The sequence below is a fragment of the Monodelphis domestica genome, chromosome 1, assembly GCF_027887165.1.
Source record: "Monodelphis domestica isolate mMonDom1 chromosome 1, mMonDom1.pri, whole genome shotgun sequence".
NCBI lineage: Eukaryota > Metazoa > Chordata > Mammalia > Didelphimorphia > Didelphidae > Monodelphis > Monodelphis domestica.
Genome location: NC_077227.1, coordinates 378,405,542 through 378,425,181, shown reverse-complemented (window position 1 = coordinate 378,425,181; position 19,640 = coordinate 378,405,542). Strand labels below are relative to the sequence as shown.

Sequence of the window (19,640 nt, the reverse complement as noted above, 5' to 3'; positions counted from 1 at the left end):
GATCACCTTAGTCTTGGAACCCACTGTGATCTAAAAGGTCTTGTTGCTATTTCATTCATTATTTGCCCCTAGATAAGGTCTGTGATAGATCATCCTCTGCTAAATTCTACCTTCAAGTGATGTTACATAAATAGGACATATTATATACGGTGGAACATAGTATTGAGTAGAGGTGCTGATATAATGCCTTCTTCTATCTTTTAATAGTGATGGCAAGCTAAAGTCAAGTTACATATCTATACACACACAGATGTGATACATACTTGGATTTGTAATATGTATGTGAATATGTAGTATTTACATTTTTAAAATTCCTGACTTTATAGGACTCAATTTTAATACTTTGTAGGAGGTATCAGTGTACAGCAGAAATCATGCTGGATTTGTTTGGTGTACTATATAATATATAGGACAACTTCTGCTACTATTTGATCCTGGGTAAATCATGATATCTCTGGACCCCAGTTTCCTTATTCATGAAATGAGGGATCACTAAAATTTCTTTCTGGTATGAATTGGGGCTTGGATGAAGTCAACCATAAGCATTTATTAAGGGCCCACCAGGTGGGAAGACACTATTTTATCTTTGATATTTAACAAATAGATCTTCCCTCTCAGGGAGTTTATGATCTTAAAGGAATGATGGTGACAGTTTTAAAATATAGTACGTACTAGATAATTTGAGAAGGGAAGAGAAAAATGGGGAGAGGAGGAAATAGGACTGACATGTGGAGTGCTCAGGAAAAACTTTCTGTAGGAAGTGGTGAATGATTTGAACCTTGAAAGAATCAATGGGTTTCTAAGAGTCAGTACTTTCTTGCATAGAGCATTGATGATCTATACAAAAACCCTGAGGGGAAATATAGAATGCACATTCAGGGAAAGGCAAGAAGGCACATTTGGCTGGACTGTAAAACATCTGACAGGGAATAAGATGCAATCTAGAAAGGCTGGCCAGGCTGTAAAGGGCATTAAATGAGGAGGTCAAAAAGCAGGGTTTTATTTTTATCTTAATTGCAAGCTTGAACATGAGAGTAACAGACAGCATGCATATAGCTTACTTACTTCCTCAAATGCATATGTGCTCATTGAGTGTAAAAACAATCTTAGGAAATTTCCCAAGATAGAATTTTTATTTTAATCTGAGTAATTGGTTCTCAATTTTTATATTTTAAAATAAAAATTATTATTAATCTTTAGTTGACATAATGGAATTTGAGTTACTTTATATATATATATATATATATATATAGCATTTGTATAAAGGACATTTGACATCTAAATTTTGATTAAAGGAAATGACATTGGTGGTTAGATTTTGTGTTTAATATTAGCCAGTGAGCACAGGTATATTTATGAAATTCTCTACTTGTATTTCCATGGTTCTGGTGTTTAGATACTTGGGAAAAAAAATTGTTTTAATCCTTTTGGAGTTGTAGGAAACTACATAATAGAATTTCTAAAGTATTGAAGATTTGCATAATGCATAGAACTTGTATATATTATGTTTGGATCTCTGACTATCCATTCTTTACACAGCCTGATATAAGTAAATATAATTAATAGTGACATTTTATTGACTTATCAAATAACATTTTTGATAAGCTTCAAGATAAAGATGAATGGCATTTGAGTGATTTCTGATATTATGAGAATGCTGCCCCATATTATTTCTTATATGCTATCTACATACTCTAACCATGCTTTAATTACATATAGATACCATATTAACTAGGCTAATGTGGTCGAGCTGAGAAGTAGTACGAGATTCCCAGTAAACTCAAACTACAGAAAACACATTTGACTTTTGATGAGGATGTCTTTTCTGACTGACACTATAAAATCGAATTGGCCACACCCCCTAGCAGTGGGGGAGGGGAGAGACATTCTATTTTTGTTTTCACTGACCACTAGCTTTCATTTTGGGCTAATATTTGGTATTGAATATTAGTCATGCTATACATTTAGAGTTTAATTTTCTACTGTTTCTGAATTTTAATGTCAACAAGTCTTTTTTTTCCCCCATTTAAGGGGGGGGGTTGGTGGGAGAGACTAGGAAATAAATGTCTATCTTTAGTCATTACCAGCCACCAGTACAAAGCCCTGGATTGAAAAAATTAATGTTTCTAAACTTTAATTATGTTTGAAGGCAGAGATATTGCTATAACAGTGAGAATCAGTTATATTGTTAATCACTTGGCCTCATCTACCAACTTGGGATAGCTTTCTGATTTCTCCTGCATTTTAAACAGAATGCAAAACTTCACTCAAAGTACCAAATGTGTTAGGTGATTCAGTTTTTCATATGAAGTAGAGTATTATGCAGTGATAAAGCTGCTGGATTTGGAGTCAGAGGACCTGGGTTCAAATCCTGAATGACCTTGGGCAAGCCACTTAATCTCTCTGGGCCTCAGCTTCCTCAGTGTAAAGTGAGAGGAGTTGGACCTAAGTGAGAGGAGTTGGACCTGGTGGCCTGTGAGGTCCATTCCAGCTCCCTAGCAATGAGCTTATTTGATTGAGCAGTTGGAAATGGACATCTCGTTCTATAGGTCAGCAAGCTGGCACATACTTTGAAAAGGTCTTGAAATTCTTTTAGCCCTGGCCATTGATAAACTATCACTTAACTGGAAACAGTGATGCACTTAACTCACTAATATTTGAGTTGCCTGTGTGAAGTGATTTGTTGTGGCCTCTAACTGCTTCTTCTCTTCCTTCCTTTTTGTCACCCTGCAGTGTTCTGTGCCAAGGTCTTTGTGGCTAGGCTGCTCCAACCTGGTAGAGAGCATGTGCGCACTGAGATGCCTGCAGAGCATGCCCAGTGTCAGATGTCTCCAGGTGCCTTTCTTCTTTCTTGTTGTAAATGTGTTTATGCGTATGCTGTGAACATTTGTTAAAACTCTTGAGTGGTCTGTTAAATCAAATTGTTAAGTCTGCTAAATGTTTTGTGTAACCTTCTACTCTGAAATAGCCCCAGGAAAACAATGACTTAGGGTTGACAGGGCCTCTCTTTAGTAACTTGTTCTTTGGCTGGGGATCCCTTTTGTGTTCTTTCTCCCATGAAGTTGTGGTTCTAATAGTAAATAGTTATGCATGTATGCATGTAGACACATTTTGCCTTATCACTTCTTTTGGTCTTTAATATTTTTAGGCTGGCTAAGTTTTGAAGGGTTTTTAAGATAATACTTTGTGATAGTTGCTGAGGCCTTATATGACCAATCTTCCAACTTAAAAATCCTGTACCACCCTTCAGGAAGCAAGGCCTCCCCTCCACCCCTCCACCCCCAATTTAACAAAATTATAGGATGTAACCTCAGCTAGTGGTGCAGGAATTGACCCATTTGCTCTAGTAACACATAAAGATCTCAGCTTCAGGCTGGCACCCCAGCCGATTGAACCAGTAGATCCTGACTCTCAAGGCCCACAGACTGAGACTTGGCAGATCATGACCCTCCCTTCCCTAAAGAGTCATGTGGCAAATATAACAAGAGTCAGTTCAGTTGCCCAGCTCTTAAGGGAGTCAGGCTGTATGGAAATCAAGTATTTAATCCTTATGAAGAGAAAGTGGGTATTGTAGCCTTATTTGAATGCCAACATTAAGATCCTATTTGTATATTCCAATTTGTCCTGAAAAGAATTATGAAAGTTACTGTAATGGTGCCTCTGGCCCTCCTTCACCCTGGCCACACTAATAAGGAAGTTATTGTTATCGATGGTGAGAGTGGCTTTATTATTCCAAGGTCTTCACTCTCTAGTAATAGTTTTACAACCTGTAAATGGACCTAGGGAGATAGGAGGGAGAATAGCATTCCTCCATTTGGGATCATGGGTATTTTGTTTTATTTTGCACGGCTAGTTAGAATGCTTTTGGATTAGTTAGTGTCAATATGGTCATTTATTCAAATGTACTGTATTTGGAAACCACACTGGAACCTGGCTGTAACATTATTTGTCATAGACTAGAATTCAGTATGAGGCTACCTTGGACACTAGTCAAGATATGGGGAGTTGGCACTGAAGTACCATTAAGGCCCAGTTTATGAGTGTGTGGGATGGGTGTCACTTGTAAGATGCAGGGCAAACACAGATGTTCCAGCGAGGCTCCAGTGTACCCTGGATATTTATTTACCTTTGAAAAGGAGTTTCTGAGCCTGTTGATATGTGTTTTGAATATCAGTCCTTTTCTAAATGCTACCTAGTGCATGCTTTTGGTTTGCTTGATAAATGAATGAAGATATTTGTATTATAGTAATAGTGTTTATCTCTATTGCTGAATATTGTTAACTTGAATGTTATTCAATTGCTGATTCCATTGGGCTGTCCCATTAAGTAAGAAGGGGTTGCACTTATAAAGAATTGTTAGAAGTGCAACTTAAGTTTATTGTATCCAATTAAAACTAAGTGCCTCATTGCAAACACTCTTCAGCCAAGCTAGAACAGTTAGAGAAAACTTGGTTGCTTTATTTTCATAATGGGTACTGATGAGAAAATCTCTGAAGAGCAGTGAGTTGGAAGGGTAAAGGGGCAAACCACATTTGTTACACAGTTCTTAATTGACTCCTTTCCACACCAGAAAAGTTTTTACATGAATAAAATGGGGCTTTGCCCTGAGCAGTTATCATCATAGGAATGGGGAAATACATTCTTTAGGAGAAGGTTAAGGAGTTTGTTTGCATATGGTTTTGTTTTCCATTACTTGTACTTGGGGATGTGTTCTCTACTGTAAAATGAAATATTTACTTAGCTGGACAGAATGAGCAAATCTGATATCGTAGTTATTCTGGAAGCTTCCAGACATCTACTTAAACTCCCCACCTGCTTATTGGAATGGAAAGGGAACATTGCCTGGGATATGAGGATATGAACTAAAAGGCTTTCCCATATGGTTCTAGTTAGTTTTATTCCATGCAGGGCCAAGTATTGAACCCCCCCCCCAATGCAATGATTTGGGGTGATATCTCAGTTAATCAACAAGCATTTATTAAGTGTCTACTATATGCTGAAACTATGTCACATGTTTGGTGATACAAAGTCCATTCCTCCCATCCCCCCAAAAAACCCAACACAAAACCTCAAATCTTTGCTCCCGAAGAATTCATAGTCTAATAGCAGAGACAACATGAAAACAACTATGTACCAAGAAGACCCCCCCTCCCCCTCAACACACACACACACACACACACACAGAAGCTAATCAGTAGGAAGGCAACTAACTATCTAGCTTTCATTTTCTGGTTGGGTTGGGGTAAAGAGAGAAGTCTATTTTTTTGAAGGCATTCTAATAATTGGAAGTAGAATATAAGTGGAAAAACAAAAGGAAAAAAACAGTACAAGATTGGATCTAATGAATGTGGGGAGAAATGAAGTGGGACAAGAATAAAGATAGGAGGAACAAAGTCTTGGAAGGCCAGACTAGAAAATGGACCATGGTGCCCTCCTAAAAGGACCCATTTTCTTGGTATTGTTCAGTTTAGGAAGCCCAAGGATTTCTGACAATGTCGGACAATCAAATTCTTGAACAAATAGGACTTTGAAAATAGACTCTTAAATTTGATAGGCGGGGCTGCTGAATAGTACAGTGAATAGAGCCCCAGGCCTAGAGTAAGGAGGACCTGTTTTCAAATTTGACCTCAGAGACTTCCTACTTCCATCACCCTGGGCAAATTACTTAACTGATTGCCTAGGACTTGCTACTCTTCTATCTTAAAATTGATAGTAAGAAGATAAAAGTTTAAAAAATTGATAGGTAAGGATTTCTGAATAGCATTAAAAGCTGGAGACCAACAGTGCAGTATAGTCTTTTTAGCTAGAGTCATTAAGAACTCCACATCCTCTCACCTCCTTATAAATGGCCTTCATTTCAGTTAGGTAGATTAGGAGAGCAAAGTAGAGCCCTAGTAATTTCTTTCTTTCTTTTCTTTATTTTTTTTTTTAAACCTTTACCTTCCATCTTGAAGCCAATGGCAGAAGAGTGGTAAGGGCTAGGCAATGGGGGTCAAATGACTTGCCCAGGGTCACACAGCTGGGAAGTGTCTGAGGTCACATTTGAACCTAGGACCTTCTGTCTCTAGGCCTAGCTCTCAATCCACTGAGCTACCCAGCTGCTCCCCTAGTAATTTCTTGAACTCCAAACTGAACCCAAGAGTGAAAAAAATTTTTTCAACTGAAATTGGAGTGGTTAAAAATGCTCAGTTTGGACTAGACTCAACCCTGTGCCTTTTCTTCACTTCATAAACTGGAACATTAGACTAGCTAACAATTATAAAATATTTTAAGATTTGAAAAGTTCTTGTATATTATATTTGAGTCTTAAAGGGTAAATGGCAGAGATGGAATTTAAACCTAGTTCTTCCCACTCCAAATCCAGGCACACTGTTCCTATTACTCCATATAACTTCCCTTTTTGGGGCCAAAACCCATTCAGAAACTATTTTGACATTCTGGTTTAGTAGTTTTAGAAAATGTATAGGCTTTGACTTCTTGTTAAAATTGGTTCTCTACATGGCTTTATCACTGGTGTTGTTTTAAAAAACACCTTTTGTTCACTTAAACACTTACTGTTGTTTTGTCTCATCCCTTGACTCCAGCAGTCAAGGCACAGCTTTCTGCCCACTGTTTCCAAGTGAGCTTTCCTTCTTGCCAGGTTCCTTTTCACTTCTTGGTTTTTCTTTGATTTCCTAATCATCTTTAGCCCCTGTGAGGCTTTCTTTCACTTACACTTAGGCTGTTCTTATCCATACTTTCTCGCCAGACTCCTAGCTAGTCAAGGTCTTCCCACTAAATGGCTCTTAATGGCTGTTACATGCAAAAAATGTCAGGGCTTTCTTTTATCCTCAGACATTGATTTGAGGATTCTTTGTATCTCAGATGTTCCTATGTTGAATAGCTTCTGTTTCAGCCACAAGATGAAGGAGCACTTTAGCTGCAGAGTAAGTGCATGTCTGGATTTAGAGAATTACAAAATCCAAGAATATAAAACCCTTGATAGGAACAGATTGGCTAGTGGATGAAAGTAAAACGTGCCACATTAAGTGAGGAACAAAGAGAATTGATCTATTGTTTGAAGAGGCTTTCTTTTTGGGGTTGCTAAAATTTGGAGTTTCTTCCTAGTATTTACATAGTGTCTTTTCTCTGAGCACTGGGGTGGCTCAGTGATCTAACCTTTTGAAACAATATAAGAGTTGGTTTTTGTATTTAGAACAAGTCTTGAGAATTTTTGTTTATACTGAGATCAAAGTGAACCTCCAACCAGGGAATATTTTAAAGTAAAAAATTCATGTGCTTAATATTTATGGAATGCAGTCTCCCAACTGCGACTAAAGTCTTTTTCTGATGCCTCATCATGGCGTAGAGGTGACCCTGGGCTCACAAACATCCATGCCAACAGAGCACAAACTTTGGCAGATCCCACTGAGCCGGAAAACCTCCAATTAAGGGCAAAATGTTAAGTCATGTATCTGGCTAAGGACCATCCTATTCACATAAGGAAAGGCCCATCAATTGAACATTGGCCACGACTTGATGTTTGGTGGGAAGGTGGGGAAGGGAGTTTTGCACAGCAACTCATTATAGAAGAGTTCATTAGTTGAGGGGTTTTATTCTAGGCTATAATTTTATAATCCCACTATTTAGGTTTTTACAAGGATTGATTGTAGAAAAGATAAAGGCAGCTCAGTATAGAAGAGAGACAGAAAGGGAGGAGTTAGAATGGGAAAAAATGCTTAAGAGTTGGGACTTTAGGATGTTATCTAGTCCAGAATCCCACTCAGGGCAGGAATCATTCTCTCCAATAATATCTCTGACAACTAATTGTTCTGCCTCTTTTTGAATATTTTAAACTATAGAGCACTTATCACCTTACAAGTTATCCCTTGCTTTCCATCTTTGTATTATTTCTACGACAGAACAGTGGCAAGGGCTTAGGCAACCAGGGTTAAATTACTTGTCCAGGTCACAAAGCTAGGAAGTGTCTGAGGTCTGATTTGAATCCAGGATCTCCAATCTCCAGGTCTGGCTTTACTACCTAGCTGCCCCAACCCTATTCATTTTTGAACAGTTTGAATTGTCAATGTCCTTTAAGGCTTACAAACCATAACCTTATGAGGTAGGTAGAGAAAATATTATCAATATCCTCATTTTTACAGTGAAAACTGAAGCATTGACCTCAGGGGGTTTCCCAGCTAGTAAGTATTGAGCTGGGACTCAAATCCATGCTTTTACTTCTGTTGTTGGCAGTATAAGTATAATCCTTTTATATGAGAACTCATTCAAATATCATCCCTTAAAACATCTGTTTCCTTTTTTCTTTATATATATATATATATATATATTTAAAAGCCTTTCTTTCTTAGTAACAACTCTTAAGACAGCAGAGTCAAGCTAAGCAAATGGGGTTGTGACTTGCCCAACCACACTACTAGGAAATGCCTGGATCCTCTAAACTACAGGCCTGTCAATCTGACTGAGCCATCTAGCTACCATACCAGAACTGCAGTTGGGGATAACCTAGGCAAAAATCTTAAGCTGGCAGGTCAATTATATGTCTTATACTCTTGGCCCTCAATGGAGTAGAAAGACCAGGATTTGTGAGCCACTGCAGAAATGGAATTTTTTTGTAGAATGGAAAGTAAGGAACTAATTTTGTAGAAATCTTTTTTCCATAGGCAAGCACAATATTTTGTCTATGTACCAAATTGGTACTTGGACCAGGATGTTGATAAAGTACTTTGTGCTTATTAGAAGTCACTGACAGGATGTTCTGTTTAGTCAACAGGAGTGTAAGAAAATAATTGACAAGGTCAATATAATTTCATATTTGAGTATTGTTTTCTACATTAGAGGTGCTGACTAGTTGTGTCTCTGCTGAATGGGTTAGCTAGGACTTGGTTTATAGGAAAGACTATTTTTAGTGAGGATCAGTATTGTACCTTGAGTTGGTGTGTAGTTTTTCCTGAACTGCTACAGTAATGTGGTAGCATGTTTTGGACTCATACTTAAGAATCTCTTCCAGACTGAAAGTCTTCAGTTAAGGTCAACTTTTCTTTCCTGGCACACAGAAGGAACTCTAGTGAAAATCTTCACTATATCCTAGCAACCAGCTCCTTTTTGAATGATACTTTTAGGTGAATTGTGTGGTCTAGCTTCCCAAACTGGCATTGTTCGGTTATTATGAGAGTTCACAGAATATTGGGGAAAGCTTAACTAAGTATGCATAATGTGTATGATATAGTCAGTTTCATGCATTCTGACTAGTCCACAATCCCTTGGGTCCTTTTATTTCTTGATCCCATACCATATTTTTCTAATGGATTTTTGTTGTTGATCTTGTTACCTCCCCCTGTGTCTACTTCACTTTGATTTGTAGAAAACCAAGATAGAATTCAATGTAATTTGAAGGCCTTTGACATTCTCTACATCTTTATCCTCTGTAATGGATATCGTTGTTGCTAGGTTGCAACATCTTCCTGGTAGTTTGGTTTTGCTTTTCCTCATCATAAACATTATATTTAAAAGCACATTATTAAAAGATTGGGAAGAGGAGCCTCTAGCTTATTGGGTAGATCTTCTATGGAGGACTTGATAGACAAGATTTGCATATATTGAGAAGGTTTGGATGAGAAATGATCTGCACAAGGTTGGAGGAGATTATAATAATATTGACTTGGATTTGTATAGTTCCAAGGATTACATTGTTCCTCCCAAGAGCCTTTTAGGTAGCTTGAGTATTATCATCCTCATTTTACCGATGAGGAAACTGGCACTCTCTGAGAGATTAAGTGATTGGTCCAAGATCCAATGATTAAGAAGCCTCCAGGCCAGGATTTACATCTAGGTTTCCTGACTCTTTAAGTATAAACATTCTTTCTGTTCCTCTGCTGCCTCTAAAGTACTGACCTACCCAATGGACATAGTGAAAAAGCTGTAGAGTACAGAATAGATACTGTCTCAAGTCAGTTGATGCCTTTCTTTTCCTTTCTCCCTCCCATCCTTACTTCCTCCCTCCCTTCATCCCTCCCTTTGACTTCCTTCCTCCCTTTGACTTCCTTCCTTCCTTCCATCCATCCATCCGTCATGGGAATAGATTTCTGCTGATCATTTCACATTCTTTTTTCATCTCCTTTATGACTAATGGCAAAAGCTCTTGATCAGCAGGCTAAGTTTGGAGTATCATCTTTAGCCAAGGAACTCTGCTCTTGGCCCAAGTGCTGGGCCACAAACAACTGAACCTAACAGGCCCAGATGATTCTCTGTTCAGTCCTTCATCTTCACAGAATATATTTGCTAGCTGTGTGAGCTGTGGGCAAGTTACTTTATTCTTCTTAGTCTTGACTCTTGTAAAAATGGAGGGTGATAATGCCTTATAGTGTTGTTAGGAGGATCACATGCTAGGATGCATGTGAGGAAACTCTTCCCTATTAGTATCAGTTGAAGGAACTGGGAATGTTTAGTCTAGTTAAGAGAGAACTTAGGGAGTTGTAACAGCTGTCATCAAATATTTAAAGGGGCTCCTGTAGAAGAGAGGTTAGGCTTATTCTAGTGGGCTCCAGAAAGCAGATTGTGAGCAACATGTGGAAGTTGTAATGCAGCAAATTTAGACTTGATGAAAGGAAGATTAGAGAGAGTTCTCCACAAAAGGAATGAGCTGCTTTGGAAGGTAGTGCTCCCCCCTCACTGAAGGTCTTCAAAGGCTAGTTGAGTTAGGTATGAGAGAGAGGGAATTGTTCAGGTATGGATTGAACTAGATTACCTCTGAGGGTCCAGCCACCTCTAAAATCCTAGAATTCTGGGAAAACAATAACTATAGAGCTTCCATCTGCTTTGAGTTTTTTTCCTAAGTAGGGATTGTAATTATAACAAGACTCTCTGGGTTGAGGATTCTGTACATAAAAATTAAACATTTTAGTCCCTCCTAACCTCAGGTGATATCCTTGGAGATTAAATAAACAAAAATAAACTCAAAAACAAATCTTGATTTCATTTTTTGTTAGCTTGAATGAATGAATTTATTAATGTTATTTAATAATAGTTAACATTAATATAGAATTTACAATGTGTCAGGCACTACGCCGAGTGCTTTACAATTATTATCTCATTTAATCCTCAGCAACCCTGGGAGGTAGGCACTATTGTACCCCATTTTACATATGAGGAAACTGAGGCAAATGGAGGTTAAATGACTTGCCCAGGGTCAGACAGCTAGTAATATGAGGCTGGATTTGTTTATCTTGGCTCTAGGTCTAGCACTCTATCCATTGTGCCACCTAGAAGCATTATGGATTCAAAACAAAAAAGTAGAAGTTTACATTCTAAAGAGGGAGACGATATGTAGCTTGTACATATGTGTATATGTGAAAAATGATTAGGTGAGTTTTGAGAGAAGACAGGAAAGGTGGAGTCTGAGCTGGAATTTAAAGGAAAGCAAGACTTCTGAGAGACAGGTGAGAGGGAAGAGCAGTCCAGGCAGAGGGCACAGCTAAAGCAAAGACATTGAGTTGGGAAGATAGAACACAGTGTGTGTAGCAGTGAAAGAACTTTGGAAAGGTAGGAGGGGCCTGGGCAGTGGAGTGGTTTAAGTGGAAGAAAGAGGAGTTTCTAGTTGGTCCTAGAGGTACTGGGAACCTGCTGGAATATGTTTCCTTTGTCACAGTGGGTGATATCCTAGATACAATTCTGGAATGTGCAGGATAAGAGGATTGCAGTGGAAGGAGGAGTTGGCTTTTCCCTCTCCTGGTGTTCCTCTTAGGCTTTTTAGCTTCCAGAGAGCTCAGATTCTGGAAGTGGTAGTTAAGATTTGGGTGTTCAGGAAAGTCACAGGCCCCAGGTTTTCTCCCTCAAAGATAATATCTGTCACTTGGGAGATAGTTAGGCTAGAACTGAGCAATAATTACTGCTTGAATGGTTAGCCAGACATTTTTGCTCTCTCAGATTTTTTCTAAGCAGTTTGCTCCTAAATTAAAGAGGTAAAGAGAAGGTTTTGTCTTATACTTTGCCCCCTATTATTGAAGGAGTAAAAGATTGAAATCAGAAAACAAATCATGAGGCTATACTCTTTTAAGTTCCTTTATCCACAGAGTTCATGCTGTAGTTTCCTCCTTAACCCTATTTTCCTGGGTACTGATAGGAATCCTGAAAAATTACATTCAGTTCAACAAACATTAAGTGCTTGTTATATTTTAGGCACTGGGTGTCCTAGGCACTTGAGAGCCAGAGACCGAAAAGGAAGGTGCCCTTGTCCTCAAGGGACTAAAATTGATCATGTATACAGATACTCCAAGGGGTTAAAGAACACTAACTGGAAGAATCAAGAAAAGCCTTGTGGGGGAGTTGTTGGTACCTAAGCATGTGACTGTAAGGGGGTGGGATTCTGAGATGAAGAGATAATGAGAGAGGGAAGGTATTTCACCCATGGGGAGAAAGAACTGAGGCAAGAGATGAGGGGGACAATTAGTAGGCCTGTTCTATCAAACTTGGAGTTGTTAAGGTTAAAATTAGGGGTTAAATTTAGGGTGAGTGAAAGAAGTTTGTATGAAATAAGAGTGGATAACAAGGTAGGAGCTAGACTATGGAGGGTCTAGGCTGTTTCAATGCTAGGCTGAGGATTTTAAAATTTCATTTAAGAGGCATTAAGGAACACTGAAATTTAAAAAAATTCATTTCATTTGTTTTTATTCATTTTTTCAAAGACGGTCTCCCAGACTTGTTCTCACACCTTTATGGATTAGAAACTTTGACCTACTTTAGGAACATTTTCTGACTTGAGCTGGTTTATCCCTCTTTGGGCAATTTGTCTTGTGCCACCCCACCCACCCCCCATGTTAGTGTTCAATTAAGTCACCTGCTAAACCCACTGTGATAGCAGTGATACTTACTCCTGTGATAGCAGTTATTACACACACTCCACACCCAGCTTTTTGTTTTTACTCTCTTTTCTGCATAAGCATCCCACAATTCCACCCCTCTTTCCCTTTGCTGTTTTTCTTTGATAACAAAGGAGTGAAAAACAGATAAGTAAAAACCTGCAAGCTTCTCTAGTTGACTATGGCCTGCTTTTCCTTTGAAGATTTTACATAGAAGAATGACTGAAAGTGCTTGACCTGATTCAGGGAAAAATAAAAAAGCGATGAGGTCAATGACATTAGTCTCTTTGAGTCTGGGGCAGAAAAATATCAGTAAAATGAATACTGTGACCAATTTTAACTTTTGAAAATATATTTTCATATTTCATATCCAGCCTTTCTCCTCTCCTCTCTTCCCCTTCCTTCCTCTCTTCTCCTCTTCAATCTTAGAATCAATACTGTGTATTGGTTACAAAGCAGAAGAGTAGTAAGGACTAGGCAATGGGGGTTAAGGGACTTGCTCAAGAACACACAGATTGGATCTCAGGATCTCTGGACTGTAGGCCTGGCTTTCAATCCACAGACCCACCTAACTGTCCCCCTAGCCTTTTCTTAATCCATAGATTGAAACCTTGGATCTGAAGAAGCATGGATGTCTTATAATAAATCAAATCTTCTCCAACTTTTCTTTCTCTGTGGTCCATCTATCTTACTTTACATTCCTAAACCCAAGAATACTTTAAGTTCTTCCATCAGACTAGATGCCTAGAAGGCATCTCTCAAATCCTTCTCTTACTGTCCTACTCAACTCTCCATTTAGTCAAAGTTCATTCAAATTTTATATGAGTCTCCTGCCTAATCCCCCCCCCCCCCTTCCCTTTTGCTCCTATAGCCTATGGTGCTTCCTAGATCTCAGTCATTCTTTGCCTTCAGGAAGCTTTCTACTTCTCATCCTTTCTGGATCTCCCCAGAGTTCACTTTCTGCACAAAACCTTGGACAAGTAGGTACTGGTAGTATTGCTCAGCTTCCTTTCCTTGTGACTTAGCAAGGTTTCCCTTCCCATATTTTGGGTGCTGAAGCACATTTTGCTGTTCGATACCATAGCCTATCTTAGCTAATGCTGCCTGCTCTAGACATTTCAGTTCTAGAAAGGCAGGGATCATGACTGTTTGCTTTGTAACTTTTCTCCCCAACCTCCTATACATGTGAGCCCTGTAATATGAGGAACACAATTATCATGAGGGTTAACATTGTGAAAAGGTTTGGAATGCGGTTTAATTATCTGCACACTGTCTGGAATGAGTTCAGAAGAGAGAGTTCAGTTATCCTTTGCGTGGCATATATTGATTCTTTGCCTTATCTCCAATATTGTCCCTTTATTGAAAAGGGTATTGATTTTTCCTTGGGGTTGACGGTAGGAGTATGAGGAGGAAAAACTTCGCTGTAGCTATAATTCTAAGAATTTCCAGTGTGATCTCTTGTCTGAGAAGAAATCATTTCTTTAGGGCTCAGGGACATCTACATACTTGCCCTACTGCCCTCTACTGCATGACGATGAACATTTCAGAGAATTGTTTCCTTATTTTTAGACCCAGGACTCTGATCCTGGAGCCCAGAAGACTCCAAAGCCCTTATGGCTCTTGACTGCATTCTTTACCCCATAGCACCTCTCTCCTCTTTACTTTTCCTTCCCTTTTCCAAATGCATTTTGGGATCAGAAGGAGGCAGATACACGAAAAATCCGAGTAATTCTTGTTTAATACAACCTTCTTTTCATTTTTTATCCCTCCCTTTCATTTGGCTGATTTCTTCCTTGTATAGTTAGAACAAACTTCCCAGAAAGCCTTGATATATATGTGATAAGGGACAACTGGTTGTAAACCAGAGAATTGACAAGCATTATGTGATAGTGCTGTGTTAGACTATGGGGATACAGGCATAAAGAACAAAACAGTTCCCATTTGCCATTATCTACTTGGGGAATACAAGAAAGGCATATATCAGTAGATACAGAATAAATGTAAAATTCTGTCTTATTTCATCTTCTTTAGTTTTTAGTAATTGCTTCTGCCTCCATCATGACTTGTTCTGTTTTTATGTATCTATTTATTATATATGGTTAATATTTAAACAATTGATAGTGGTTTTATATGTTAAAGGTATGCATATATGGTCATAGACATTTCCCTAGTGAAGTGAGTTGGCAAAATGTGAATGATTTATTGCTTAAATTATTTGAATATCAGTATTCTGCATCTGTAATATATGGTAACTGTTAGTCTACCAACAAGCATTTATTAAGCATTTACTATGTGCCAAGCATTGTGCTAGGGAATGAAGGGACAGTGCTCTTTTAGATAGAGTATATTCTTTCCAAGCAGTTCTTTTATGAGTAGGGATTTACTACAGGAATCGTATTATTATTTTTTAACTGAGAAAATTTACTGACTTAAAAGCATCAATATTTCAACCGACAAATATAATCTCCCAACTTATTAAAAGCTTTGTTCCAAAAGTTTATGGGCCACTTATATGGAACTCAGGAAATCCTTCTTGTGGAAACAATGTTATATATATCAGTGATGGTGAACCTTTGGCATGGATGCCAAAGATGGCAAACAGAGCTCTGTGTGGGCATTCATGCTGGCTTATCTCCCCCCCCCCCCTTCCTTTCTAGAAAGGCTGAGGGACTCATTGTAGCTGCTCCCCCTCCCTCTCTACCATGACTGCTGACATTCTCTCTCTCTCTCTCTCTCTCTCTTCCCCCCCCCTCTCTCTTTCCCCCTCCCCACCCTGTGCCCAGTGGCCCACTGGGAGTGCACAGTAGTGGCTCATAGGTGGCAGAGTTGGAGGGGAGTAGAGCACTGGGGTAGGGTGCACCCACCGGCACTCGGTTGGGGGTGGCATAGCAGGTGGTTTCTGGGGCGGAACACGGCACTCTATAAAAGGTTCACCCTCAATATTATATATAATGGTTTTGTTTCCAGGTATTCCAATAAATGCCTGTTTTATTCCCTGTTGTAACTGAAATAAGTCCCCACAGTATGATTTCAGGTATAGATATATCTCAATAATATTTTCTCCTCCCAGAAACAGTATGTTAGGCCATCTAAACATTATTAAATCTATTCATTCCATAGGAACAATGGTATTGGAGATAGATGTACAATTAGTCTAAGTAAATTAAAGCAGCATTTTGGACTTAATGATGATGTTTGGCTATTGCATTAACAGTGATACTGTAAAACACATTCTGAGAATTCTTACCGAGGGTTGACTGCATTCCTAACCGTCATTTATAATACTGTTTCTATGGAGAAATATATTTTAAAGACCTATTTGTTGGTTGGGAGTAAATATCAAAAAAATCAAATTAGAATTCCAGAAACTTCTCTCCATTGCCCCTACCCATTTAGGGCACCTAATTGGCACTAATAACTAACTTTTTTTTTCTGCTCAAGAGAAAGTAACTTTAAGTTAAAAACAAAACAAAACAACTTTTCTGTCTTATAACCAAATTTTCTGTCTTATAATCCATACCAAATAACAGTTCCAAGGCAGAAGAGTGGTAAGGACTCAGCAATTGGGGTTAAGTGACTTGCTCAGGGTCTTATAGCTAGGATGAATCTGAGATCAGATTTTAAACTAGGACCCTCTTGTCTTCAGCTCTGTTACTCTATATTCACTGAGCCACCTACCTGTCCTAGAAAGCAACTTTTTACAAGTCATTTTACAAGTGATTTGAATTGAGGAACAAAATCTTTTTTAAAACCCTTACCTTCTGTCTTGGAATCAATACTGTGTATTGGTTCCAATAATGCGTATTGGTTCCAAGGCAGAAGAGTAGTAAGGGCGAGGCAATGGGGTTTCAGTGACTTGCCCAGAGTCACATAGCTGGGAAGTGTCTGAGGTCAGATTTGAACCTAAGAACTCCCATCTCTAAGCCTGGCTCTCAATCCACTGAGATACCCAGCTGCCCCCCCCCACCCCCCCACTTTTTGATACCTGGTGGATAAGGAGGAGAAAATTGTTACTCCCCAGGTGATTTTCCATAGGCTGTTCATATTTGATAAAACAGATAGGTGGCAACTATAGTTGGACTCAGAGAGATTTTAGGATTATTATTATTATTTTTTTAATTTAAAACCGTTACCTTCCATCTTGGAGTCAATACTGTGTATTGGCTCCAAGGCAGAACAGTGGTAAGGGCTAGGCAATGTTACAAGGGAATCACTTTAAAAGACTGATATATATTAATTTAAGGTCGCCAAGGAATCAGCTATGTAATTCCTAAATGAAAAACTCAAGTCAGCCGTCAGCCTTTTTTGGAGTTTAATTACAATAGGAGCAAGAAAGGAATTAGAGATATATATAGAGAGAGAAAGGGGAGAGAAGGGAATAGGGCTTAAATACCCCTTCTGTTTAGGCTGGGCCAAAAGGCCCAAGCCCTTAGATAGCTGGGGCAAAGAAAAGAGATCAGTTCCTTTCACTCACGTGTCCAAAATGGAGAAACAGTCTCAGAGGCCCCCACCTTCAGCTTCCTTCCGAGCAAGCTTCCTCAGAGCCCAGGAACCACACCGACCAAAAACTCAATCCTCCCCCCTGAGTCTCCAGACCCTCCTATCTTTAAGGACACCATCCAAGTTGCCTCCCCTCAGTCCTCACATCTACCAATCACTCTTCATCAATTTCCCTGTCAATGGAGGCTCTCGCTTAACCCAGGACCGCCCAGAGGTTTCTGGCTTTTGCACATGTCTGTTGAAGGTCATATTTTCAAATGATTAAATCTATACTCCTTTGCTACAGCCCTTTCTAAATCCTGTTAACTTGAGTATGGTAGAGATTGGAATAATTAAATTTTGATCTAGGCTGCAGCCCTTACTCAATCCTATTAGGACTGAATAGGGTGGAGATTTATTCCAAGTATCTCCATTGTATCAATTCTAAATCAATCAAGACTCAAAGAAATTCCTGTTCTATGCTTAAGCATAGGTCAAAGTCCTTTCCATTGTTCAGCAAAGGGTTTCTGTCCTAAAGTAATCTTAAGAAGGGAAGAGAAGGAACCTCCCATGCCAATGGAGTTCCCATTCCAATAGACTATCAGTAAGAAATTTTCCAAGTATAAAATATCCCAATGGTGAAATTTTCAACAATTATAAGTCTAAGGAAATTTGAGGTTTACAGCAATGGGGGTCAAGTGACTTGCCCAGGGTCACACAACTGGGATGTGTCTGAGGTCAGATTTGAACCCAGGACCTCCCATCTTTAGGCCTGGCTCTCAACACACTGAGCTACCCAGCTGACCCCAGGATTACTTTTTGAATGCCGTCCACATTAACTGCCAGATATATTTTATGTATAGCCCCTGGTGACTCACCTGAAAAAAAATAAGGAGTAGGAATACTACTAATACTAATACTACCCCATTAGTGAGAATTAACAGAAATGCTGTGCTCAGATTATTTTTATGAGATGATCAGCACCTTTGGCCCAGTTTTCTCCCATAACTTCTAAAACATATTGAAATGACAAATTCTTTTTGCTTTTTTGGGCTTCAATAAGTAATGCTTGTCTTTATTGTGAAAGAGGAGAAAACATTGGATCTTGAAAGTCAGAATACTTGGTTTGCTTGTGTCATGAACTTATTGGGTCATCTTAACCCAGTCAGTGAACCATTTGGGGTCTCCTTCCTCCTCTGTAAAATGAGAGAATTTTATTGCTTGAGCCTTTTAATTGTAGGATCCTAGCTTTAGGAGCCAGCTCTGGAGTGTTGATCTTGTTCTTCCTCCAGTTCTTTCATATGGAAAATGATGGAATTGAAGCCCTGGGATGTTAATGTCTTGCTCAAAATTGCCTCAGGCAGTTAGTGGCAGAATGGGGATTTGCTTGTAGGTGGTCAGATCCCAAATATAATGCTCTTTCCTTCCACAGTTACTTCTCCTTTGTTTCCTATTCTCCTAAGAATGTTAAAAAGTGATACTGTGTGTACACTCAATAGTAATAGTATCTTTCACAATCATCTCTTTTGTCCACCTCTGTTTTGGACACTATTAGAATCATCATCAGACCAGTTTTATTTGGGTTCCTCCCACAGATCTCTCTTTCTCTCTGAACTCTCTTTTTTGGCGATTCCAAGATTCACTTCCTTACCTTAATATCCTCTATCTAGTGGACTCTTAAATCTGCATTTCCAGTCCTGCTGGGCATCACCTGAAACTTGTGAGAACCTCCAACTCAACATATCCACAATGTGGTTCATCAGCTTTTGCCTCCACCCCCAATCTTTTTTTTTTCTTTTTTTTTCTTTTCCTAACTCTTTTTAAGAATTTTATTTTTATTTAGCTCTGACCCCCCCTCCCCCAAATCAAAGAAGGTATCAACTGGCAAAATAGATGTCCATTTCTCAGTTCATTCTCTGGAAGCAAATATTGACAGGTTTTTCTTCAAATATTAAATCTGTAGCTTTATACAATGTTCCCTTGGTTCTTTTCACTTCTCTTCATTATCCCATATAGTTCTTTCCAAGTTAAAAAAAAAAAATCTGCTCATCATTTCTTATGGCACAGTTTATTTCTTGATTTCCCAACTGAAGGACACATCCCCTTGATTCCCAATTTTTTGTTTTCAAATAAAATTATTTCTTTTGTTTTCCTGTCTCTTGAGGGTATCATCATTCTCCCATTCATGCTTGTTTCATTTCACACCTCCACTACTCTAACTGTAGTTAGTGTAGTTACCACACTAGCCCTCATCATCATTTGTTCAGATTATTATAAGAGCTTCCTAGTTCTCTCTGCTGCCTGTCT

General features: G+C 38.8%; 1 protein-coding gene across 5 annotated transcripts in view; it reads left to right on the top strand.

The window, feature by feature from the left end:
- The window catches only part of FBXW11 (F-box and WD repeat domain containing 11), a 108,975-nt gene that overhangs the window by 34,100 nt on the left and 55,235 nt on the right, over nucleotides 1-19,640 (top strand). Inside the window, exon 2 of one of the 5 annotated variants that reach the window (XM_007474006.3) lies at nucleotides 2,734-2,835. The exons of the other annotated variants lie outside the window; for them this stretch is intronic. Coding sequence (XP_007474068.1) covers nucleotides 2,734-2,835 — 102 coding nt within the window. The remainder of the gene's footprint in view (nucleotides 1-2,733; nucleotides 2,836-19,640) is intronic. 5 annotated transcript variants of the gene reach the window in all.